At 44.3% G+C, this 10,349-nt stretch overlaps 1 protein-coding gene across 3 annotated transcripts; it reads left to right on the forward strand.

The window, feature by feature from the left end:
* ZC2HC1C (zinc finger, C2HC-type containing 1C) lies at positions 1–8,772 on the forward strand. Of its 3 annotated transcripts, none has more exons than XM_011981547.1 (3): positions 1–212; positions 1,013–2,369; positions 8,208–8,772. In XM_011981547.1, exons 2-3 carry the CDS (start codon positions 1,032–1,034, stop codon positions 8,469–8,471), a joined length of 1,602 nt encoding a protein of 533 aa, XP_011836937.1. In that variant the 5' UTR covers positions 1–212; positions 1,013–1,031; the 3' UTR covers positions 8,472–8,772. The 3 variants fall into 3 exon arrangements, with proteins under 3 accessions (XP_011836937.1, XP_011836939.1, XP_011836938.1); XM_011981549.1 differs by having other exon boundaries at positions 1,013–1,854; positions 8,208–8,765; XM_011981548.1 differs by having other exon boundaries at positions 115–404.
* The last annotated feature ends 1,577 nt before the right edge of the window (positions 8,773–10,349 follow it).

Genomic DNA, 10,349 nt, shown 5'->3' on the forward strand with positions numbered 1-10,349 from the left:
GGGTCGCTGGTGCACTGCGCCTGCGCACGCCTCCCGGAGGAGTTCGCAGCGAGGGGCGGAGCTTGGCCCGCCAGTAACTCGGTCTCCAGGCACCGGGAATAACAGAAGCTAGCTGAGAGCGCCTGCGCGACCGTCGGTTGAGGGGGAGGTTGGGTCTGGGAAACTAGGCCCTGGGGTTTTCCCTGAGCAGGAGCGGTGCCCGAGGGCCTCAGGTACGCAGAAGGGCAGGGAGACAGAGGGTCAGCACCTCCTAAGGGCCCGAAGGGCAGGAGAGAGAGAGGACTTGCCCCAGAGGCGGAGTCCGTAGTGGGGGCGCCCCAGTTGACCCTTCGGGACAGAACGTGACTTCAGCCTTAAGGATCTAAAACCGGCTGCAGCCAGGTCAGGTGGCCCTCAACGCTCAGGTTACAAAACTTTTACCGTCTGCGCCACGGGGACTCCTGGGATGAGGGTTTGACAGCCAGGCACCTGCTCCAGGCCCTAGCAGCCTCTGTGCTCTTTTGAATCAAGCACGGTTCTAGCAGGAGGGAAGCCCTGAGAGCTCTTTGTGCCAGTCACTACCTCTGGGCCACAGCTTGCTCACCTGTAAAATGGTGAGGCTGGACTCGGACGGAACCCTTCAGTTTACAGGTGAAGAAACGGGGGCCAGCAAGGGAGAAGTCGCTTGTCCTGTTACAGGCCTAAAACCTGACTTTCAATCCGATGCTCTTTCCACTTACTATAGAGTATACTGTGCGTGGCAGAGGCTGGTGCTGGAGGAGAGGAAAGCTAGGTGGCAGGAACACCTGTAGCACCTCCGTTTTTCTACCCTCAGGGCCTAACACAGTGTCTTGTGCATAGTAATCACTCACCAAATGGTTTTTGAAGGGAAGCTTTGGCAGATCCAGCACCACTGTCCCCAGAAAAGTTTAAGGAAATGTGGGCAGGGCAAATGTAGAAATAGTTTGCTTTAGCAGACGAGAGTGAACCTCAGACAAACTCTTCGCATGTATCTGGTTTAAATCTCCCGTAGGCATCAGTCCAGGCCCTGAATGGCTGGTCTCCAGCGGTTGGCATCACATCTGCCTGTGGGCGTTATGCTTCCACATAATACAACAGAAGCTCCAGGGCCCCACTCAGCCAAGCAAGACTCTTACGAACAAAGTGACTCTTCCCAGCAGTCCTTGAAGGGGCACCTGAAGAATAATTTCCAGAAGCAGCTTTTGAGCAACAAAGAGTTGACTCTGGATAAAGTCCATACTCACCCCAAATGGAACACCCACACAAAAGCCCGGAGCTACTCCTATCCCCACTGTACTGGAATCAGCCACCAAGATGCAGGAAGTGATTTCCAGGGCCAAGGAAATGGTTTGTTTTACTCATCAGGCACTCAATCCTGGTATCCCAAAGCCAATAACCAGGACTTTATCCCCTTTACGAAGAAACGAGTTGGAGTGGACCGGGCGTACCCACTGAAACCCGTGGTCCACAGGAAGTCGTGCAGTACAGGTGAGTCTGGCACTGATGGGGACCAGAATGTCTACCCAAGGCCCCCTGAACTGAGAGAGTTTTCATCCAGGAACTTTGATGTGAGGAACCAGATCAACTTTTCTGTGGTTGATCCTGTTCTTGCTGCCATGCAGGCGGAGAAGGCCTTGGCAAACTTGGACAGGATGGAGTGGGTGCAGATCCGAAGACTAGAAGCTGCAGGGGAGAGCTTAGAGGAGGAAATCCGAAGAAAGCAGATTCTCCTGAGGGGAAAGCTGAAGAAGACAGAGGAGGAACTCAGAAGGATCCAGACGCAAAAGGAACAGGCCAAGGAAAATGAAAACAGAGAGCTACAGAAAATTATATTCCCCAGGAGCAGAGTTAAAGGTAATAACAGCAACACCACGCACAAAACTGTCTTCTCCCCAGAATTTGATTTTGAGGAAGAATTTAGTAGAGACAGGAGAGAGGATGAAACTTGGGGACGGTCTCAACAAAATTCGAGTCCATTCCAGCTCTCTGATTATAGAATCCAGAGACTCAAAAGGGAAAGGCTGGTAGCAAGCAATAACAAAATTCGAGACCGAGTCTCAGAGCCGTCGATGGAGAAGTTCTCCCCGCCTTCAGAAACACCAGGCGGTGCTTTGCAGGGATCTGCCAGAAATTCCAGCCTGTCCATGGCACCAGACTCCTCAGGTTCCAGCGGCTCCACTGAAGAGCCACAACTGGGTGAGTGCAGCCACTGTGGGCGAAAATTCCTCTTGTTCAGGCTGGAGAGACACTCCAACATCTGCAGCAGGATGCAGGGTTCCAAGAGGAAAGTGTTTGACTCCTCCAGGGCCCGGGCTAAGGGCACAGAACTAGAGCAGTACTTGAACTGGAAGGGGCCAGCTTCAGCCAAGGTAACAAGAGCCTTATGGATGTGACTTGGTGTGGGGATCATTGTAGGGGTCTGTTTTGTCATCATCAGTTTTCTTTAGGGAAAATTCATGTGTCATGTAGGAAGAATTGACGTCTAGAATTAACATTTCTTGATTACTACTGTATGCCAGCATTGTGATGGGAACTTTGCATGTGATCCTCACATTTATCTCTCATTTTATCAGTTCAAAAATCAAGACTTGGACAGGCTAAGTAACTTGCTTGAGGTCACAAACAGCTTTAAGTGGCAGAGTCAGCATATAAATCTTGGTTAGAATGACTAAAAAATCTAGACCAAGAATTTGTGTCCTTTGGATTATAAAAGTAATAAAAGTTTACTGTAGAAAATTTAAAAGACACAAAAAATCTAAAGAAAAAAAATGCAGGCTTTTGTCACCTGGAGAGAACGCCTCACTCTTTGCAATGTATTCTGCCACCTCCCAAGACTAGAATCTGTGACCATTCCTTTAACTATGTAGTCTGTTAAGATTAGCTCAGTGTTGGCGGGCGCGGTGGCTCACGCCTGTAATCCCAGCACTTTGGGAGGCTGAGGTGGGTGGATCACGAGGTCAGGAGATCGAGACCATCCTGGCTAACACAGTGAAACCCCATGTCTACTAAAAATGCAAAAAAATTAGCCGGGCATGGTGGCGGGCGCCTGTAGTCCCAGCTACACGGGAGACTGAGGCAGGAGAATGGCATGAACCCAGGAGGCGGAGCTTGAAGTGAGCTGAGATCGCACCACTGCACTCCAGCCTGGGCGACAGAGCAAGACTCCATCTCAAAAAAAAAAAAAAAAAAAAAAAAAAAGATCAGTGTTGACATAGCTTCTTCGTAAATAGATGAAACACAATTAAGTTTGGAATTCTTTTTCTCCCCATTTAGAACGTAAACACCTTGAAGGTAAAAAGGACTTTCTTTCTGGTTATCTAACAAACCATGCCCTTGCCAATTATTTCTCACTTTAGAAAAACCAGGTTGTAAAAAGTAAGGGCTTCGTGACACTTACATGATAAATTTAGGTGAACTTCATAGGCACATTTGGACACATCTGGAGAAGATTATCTCATAAATGAATGACATGTCAAGGTTTTGCCACTTGGTTTATAAAATGGTTATTTCTCAAGGTGTGGCACACTGACAAGCTTTATTTTAGTAGTTTTAGTGTTTAGTGTTTCAGTGTTATATTAGGAAAATATAACAATATATTAAGCCCCTGATTTCCAGGGATTGTAAATTTACAGAAAAATATTAATTAATTATAAGGATGAAGTGAAAGTACAGATGATTGAAGTTTGAGAAAGTGTAGACCGTATGATCTCAGAGGCCCTGTCTAGTTCTAATATTCCAGAAAAATAAGAGAGTGTCATTCTGTTTTCATTTCTTCCCAACCCTCCCTCCACTGTGCTGGCACCTCTTGTCCATTGGGACCTTACAGTTTCTGATATTTGCTGGAGCCTTTAAAAATTCACATTTATATGATGGTTGTTAGAAGAAATTGTTTACAATTAGAGTTCTTTTTTTCAGTACAGTTTGGGGAAATCACAAGGAAGTCCCATCCATGTTCAGAGATAATCTCCCTGAAATCTAGTTTCCAAAGAAGAAATCAACATTTTGCTCTTGCAGAGAATAATGTGATGGCCACTCACTGTTTTTTCCTGTTTTCTTTCAGTTCAACCCAATAATCCACTGGGAATTCACTCTGTCCCACTGTAGCAATTTATTTTTGGTCAGAGCCTAAAATAATCTTGTGTTTCTTAAATTCGTAAATACAGTTATGGTGAAGCAAAATAATTAGGTTCCTGAGATCAGATGCTCCAGCTTTATGGCAACTAGTTTAGGGGAATGTGTGACATTGAGGACACCAAGACAGAAGGGACCTAGACTAAGATGCACCCGCACCACCCTGGTAATGTCTCAAATCTTATTCCACAGTGCTGTGCCTTTGGAAGCTGAGTGGTTGTACCTTCCTGTCATTCCTATAGAGTACTCAAGAACAGGTGATTTTCCTGGTATCCTTTAATCTTCACGTAATTTCCAGCAGACGTACACCCCGTCTCTCTCCTGGACTGTAAGCATTTTTGAGGACAGGGAACATATCTTTGTGCTTTGTGCTTAATAAGTGTTAACTGAATAGAATTTCAGTACAATGAGGAATAAAATTGAGGAATTAGAGTATAAGAAGTAAATTACTAAAGTATCTCATACACTTGAGGAACGTTCCCCTGATCAAATTCTTTGAGACAGAGTCTCACTCTGTTGCCCAGGCTGGAGTGCAGTGGCGCGATCTCGGCTCACTGCAGCCTCCACCTGCTGGATTCAAGGAATTCTCTGTCTCAGTCTCCTGAGTAGCTGGGATTACAGGTGCCCATCACTACACCGGCTAATTTGTATGTTTAGTAGAGACGGGGTTTCACCATCTTGGCCAGGCTGGTCTTGAACTCCTGACCTTGTGATCCACGCGCCTCGGCCTCCGAAAATGTTGGGATTACATGCATGAGCCACCGTGCCTGGCCTTCGAATCTTTTAAAGGTTCCTGGTTACCATCACTAACACTCTCTTGCCTTCTTGTCTGTTTCAGCAGGAGACTTTCCGGAAGGATCCTTTCTTTTCCTTCAATAGTCTCTCTTCCTATTATTCATCATTAACAATGCCAGATCACCAAGAGCTGTTTGTCTTTTTCTCTTTTAAAAATTTAATAGTGTTTGCATGCATTTACAAAATCATGTAGTACTGACTGACCTATACTGGAGCCCCTAATTCAGCCCCCGGAGGCAGCCTTCAGTTCTGTTAGATGGTTCTTCTGGCCTGCCTTTCTATATTTCTAAATAATATGTTTATTTTCTTGATTTATCAATTTTCTACATTACCTTTTTGTTTTCTTTTTTTCTTTTTTTCGAGACGGAGTCTCTGTCGCCCAGGCTGGAGTGCAGTGGCTTGATCTTGGCTTGCTGCAACCTCCATCTCCCAAGTTCAAGCAATTCTTGTGCCTCAGCCTCCTAAGTAGCTGGGATTACAGGCGCCCGTCACCACGCCCGGCTAATTTTTGTATTTTTAGTACAGACAGGGTTTCACCATGTTGGCCATCTTGGTCCTGAACTCTTAACCTCAAGTCATCTGCCCACCTCAGCCTCCCAGAGTGCTGGGATTACAGGCGTGAGCCACAATGCCTGGTCTACCTGGTAACTTCTTACGGAAGCTGGGAGTGAAATTCTCTTTCATATTCCCTCTCTCCTACTGTTGTCCTTCTCTTACCCTTCCACTGTAGTTGAATCACAATTTTTGGTTAAAAGAAGTTAGCTTTCACATTGTAATGATCATGTACATTTTGTTCATTAATGAGTGAACAAATTCTGTCTCTGCCCACATGTACCTAGAGTTAATAATGGATGTATGTTTTCATTTCCTTCATTTTCTACATACCTGTCTTTTTTTTCCCCCACAATGATCCATCTGATATCAGACATCTGTTAACATTTTTATAATGCTCAAACACCTCTCATAATCTATCAGTTTGATTTTTTAATTCTGAAAACCTCCCTTCCACCACTCTGATCCCTTCTACTCCAGCCTGGACTGGTTATTCTCTAGGCCTGGTGCAAACCCATTGTCTTGGGACTTCTCTTTGCTTCTCTTCTTTGTTGGGTCCCGTTTCCAGCATCATGTCTTCTTTGTTCTTGCATTACTCCTTCCTTTGCTGAAACTTACTAAGAAAGGTGCACAGCAGGTATACTGTCTTGGAATGAATGACACTATCTGTGTAACAGGCCCCCATTTGATGCTTCGGCTAGGTACAGAATTCTAGGAGGAAAATGATTATCTGTTAGAACTTTTAAGGTATTTCCCACTAGCTCGTAGCATCCAGTGTATTGTTGAGAAATCTAATGCCATTTCGATTCCTGTTTCATTACAAGAAACCTTTTTTTTTTTAAAGGCTACGGGATTCTCTATTTATTTTGAAATTCTGAAACTTTACAATAATTGTGCTGGATACTTGGTAAGCCATTTCAGTCTCAAAATGTGTGACCTTTAATTCTAGGAATGTTAATTGTATTATTTCCTTAATAATCTTCTCCTCTCCAGGTGCTCTGGCTCACGATTATAATCCCAGCACTTTGGGAGGCTGAGGCAGGTGGATCACCTGAGGTCAGGTGTTCGAGACCAGCCTGACCAATATGGTGAAACCCCGTCTCTGCTAAAAATACAAAAATTAGCCGGGTGTGGTGGCGCACGCCTGTAGTCCCAGCTACTTGGGAGGCTGAGATAGGAGAATCGCTTGAATCCAGGAGGCTGAGGTTGCAGTGAGCCAAGATTGTGCCACTGCACTCCAGCCTGGGCAACAGAGCGAGACTCCATCTCAAAAATAATAAAATAATAATAATAATAATAATAATAATAATTTCTCCTTGTGCTTTCTCTGCTCCTTCTGGAACTCTTACTGGTCACATGTTGGACTTCCAGGATTAACTTTCTAATTTTCTAATCTTTTCTTTTTACTTTCCATCCTCATCTGTTTTTCCCATTCTGAGAAATTTTCTTGACATTAGTTTACAACATTTCTATTTATTTATTTATTTTTTGAGACAGGGTCTTGCTCTGTTGCCCTGGTTGGAGTGCAGTGGCACGATCTTGGCTCACTGCAACCTCTGCCTTCTGGGTTCAAGCAATTCTTCTGCCTCAGCCTCCTGAGTAGCTAGGACTACAGGCGTGTGCCACCACGCCTGGCTAATTTTGTGTATTTTTAGTAGAGACGGAATTTAACTGTGTTAGCCAGGATGGTCTTGATCTCCTGACCTCGTGATCTGCCCACGTCGGCCTCCCAAAGTGCTGGGATTATAGGCATGAGTCACCGCGCCCGTCCTCTATTTAAATAATTTTTATTTTTAGCTATCAAAGTTTTGATTTATAATCTTTCTGGTTCTCTGGTTGTCTTTTTTCATAGTATACTCTTCTTGTTTTATGGACATAATCTCTTCTGATACTCATTTTGTTGATATGGTCTCATGTTAAAAAAAAAGTTTTCTTCTGCCTCCTGCCTTGTTGCTGCTTCCTAGGTTTTTGTTTGTGGACTTTCTGGGCTCTTTTTCTTGTTAGAGCTTTTAGTAAATATCTGATGATTCCTGGCTGTCCTTTCATATTTAAGCTTAAGTGGGGCTTGTTGACTAAGGATCTTCATATTAAAGTTACCAAATAGTGAGTCTTTTAATTAGTGTCTCCCAAGGTCAGTATCTGAAGGCTTTTCTTTGGACTGCTCCGTGTATCCAGAGAACCCCTCTTTTTCCTATGAGGATGTCAATCTGCTTGGTACTCTGGGGGCTGAGCAGGGGAAGGAGGCTGACAGTTCCATAATTTGGTATGTACACTTGTACTTAATCCCCATTTTCAGCCCCAAGATTAACCCGGTTCCACCGTCTGGATTTCCTGAGTCAGAAGTCTGTCTGGTTCAATTTCTCCAGAGAATAAATCCTTGCTCTTCTGTGAGTGTGCCTGGGTGTTGGACACTTGGATGCGTAAGGTGGGAGGAGCCGTGGGGTCCTGCTTGTTTTCAGTCCTGTACCTCCTTACTTTCCACTATCTGGTACTTCCAAGCACTGAACCTCTCCGGATTCTGTTGGGAAAGTGGCTTGCCTCTCAGCAGTACCTCCTTTGCAGGCCCTTGGTTTACCTCAACGCTGGCAAGTCAGTTACCACTGTTGCTCCTTTCCTGTTCTTTGACCTTGCTGATTAGTACCCTTTTCATTTCTTACTGTTATTCTAAAAGAGACTCAGGAAGGAGATAGGTGCCAAGTTGAATGATCAGTCTCCCTTTTACATTACAGGCTGAACCTCCTCAGAAGAACAACTGGAGACAGAAGCACGAATCTTTTATCCATACGCTCCGCCAGGCTCGAGAGGTCCAGCAGGTAACTGCCAAAGGTGAAAACCGTTCACACTTGCCTCCCATCCTGCCTGCAGAAAACCCGGACTACATTCAGTGTCCTCACTGTAGCCACCACTTTGCTCCCAAGGTGGCTGAGCAACACATTCCCAAGTGTAAGACCATCAAGAACCGTCCTCCACCTCCAAGGAAGCATTATAGTTGAGCAGACAACAATGGAAACTTTTGGATAGGTCAGAAAGCTCTGCTTCTCTTCAGCAGTAAATGGGAGTAGAATTTGATGCAAAGCAGAGAGAAATCAAACAGCTCCCAGATCTGCCTGCAGAGTTAAAGTCTGTGAGGAGAGAGCCACTGCTAAGCAGCAGGAGGCAGAAGGAAGCCCCAGCTTCCCACTAAATTACAACCTTGGGCTGGTAAGCTTTATGTTATTGCCCTCAGAATTGACGGGTGAAGACACTGAAGAGTCATGAGCAGGCTCCATTAAAGCTCTCTTCTTGCATGCCTGACTTGTGGTTTGTGCTAGTGAAGTGCCTGCATCTGGTTGTGCCTTCCTGTCACTGCATGTATGTTCAGAGTTCCTGTTAACTCTTGCTTTTGTAGAAGCTGGAGTTATTAGGATGTGTTGGAGTCAGAGGGGCATGATCACCCAGATGGTAACTCTTATGAAAGATAATATAATTTTGCTGTAAGGCATTATTAATGGAAATCTATCCTTGGTCTCCCTGGTGCATGATCCTGGCCAAAAACCAATACAAGTATGTAAGGTTAAGGCACCAATGTCTCCTAAACCTTCCCTATGGTGTACTGTGTAATAAAGGAAAGATCTTTATGTACTTTATAGGGTAGGGATGGGTGTTGGGGGGAAACACATTATACTTCTGCTTGTTCTTTTCTAATGGGTTTCATATGTTAAGAAAGAAACCTCCATTTTAGCTGTTAATAGCACTCTACTTTCAAATCAGTTTGGCTAAATGACTGTTTAGAGGCAGCAAAATCTACCATCAAAGTAAGCTGAGATAGGCTGGGCATGGTGGCTCATTCCTATAATCCCAGCACCTTGGGAGGCTGAAGTGAGGATTGCTTGAGGCCAGGAGTTCAACAGCAGCCTCGACAACAAAGCAAGAGCCCGTCTCAAAACAAAACAAAGCTGGGACATTGCACAGTGTCACATGCCCTTGGCAATTATAGCATAGTCAACTTCTATTTGAGAGAGTAAACTCTGAAGGGAAAGGGATCAAATCTTTTTAGTTTTCTCTGTGTAGAATATTGCCTAACACAAGTTAGACCTCAATTAATGAGGTCTGGAGATTAAAAATTAAACAAGGTGAATGAGTCCTAGACTAGTGAAATGAGAGAACTGATAATGTCTGCGAGAGTATTATCAATTCAAATAGGAGTGAAGTTAGCACAACAGAGAAATCCTAGGATTACTGTTCTGTATTACTCAAATTGTTAGTTTAAAATACTGGAGAAAAACTGCTCAATTTGAGCTAGGCAACAGGGCTAGACAGACAACAAAATCCTATTTTACTAAATAACAAATGGCCACTCACTCCTGCTCCATTTCCTCTGCAGCTTCTGCTGAGTTGCTGGGCTAACAGATCAGACCAATTTGAAATGTGAGTTAAGGCTTTAGCGGTGAAGCTGCAGGACACAGGCTGGGAAAAAAGTCCTATATATTTAAAAAGGAGCACATATTTCTTTGCACCCTTTTTAATTGTTCCAAAGGAAAGGAGGTATCACATAATAAAGCTTTATGGGTAGCCCCTTAAGGAAACCTCACACAGAGATAATGGATATTTAACCTAATAGGTACATTCCCTAGGCAAGTTCAATGAAATGTACACTTTAAGTGGGAATGTAAACTAGTACATTGCAATAGATGGCAAGAACAAGCTGTGGCCAAGGTCACAAAATGGCAACATGTGGACTGCTTTGCTCCACAGATGTTTTATTTAGCTGGCCTAGTATTCACAATATGATCCGACATTTAAAAACTGGGATATGGAACATCTCTTGAAAAACTGGAAGTTCTGGAAACACTGGGCCAGCAACCTGCATGGCACAAATTGGGTGGGGTTTA

Source organism: Mandrillus leucophaeus, unplaced genomic scaffold (genome assembly GCF_000951045.1).
Source record: "Mandrillus leucophaeus isolate KB7577 unplaced genomic scaffold, Mleu.le_1.0 Scaffold228, whole genome shotgun sequence".
Classification (NCBI taxonomy): domain Eukaryota; kingdom Metazoa; phylum Chordata; class Mammalia; order Primates; family Cercopithecidae; genus Mandrillus; species Mandrillus leucophaeus.

Excerpts from the sequence above, each read along its gene's own strand:
- ZC2HC1C (XM_011981547.1), top strand. The coding sequence starts at position 1,032 with ATGGCTGGTCTCCAGCGGTTGGCATCACATCTGCCTGTGGGCGTTATG. Across the intron at positions 2,370-8,207 it reads AGGGGCCAGCTTCAGCCAAG|GCTGAACCTCCTCAGAAGAA; the intron begins GTAACAAGAGCC and ends TTTACATTACAG.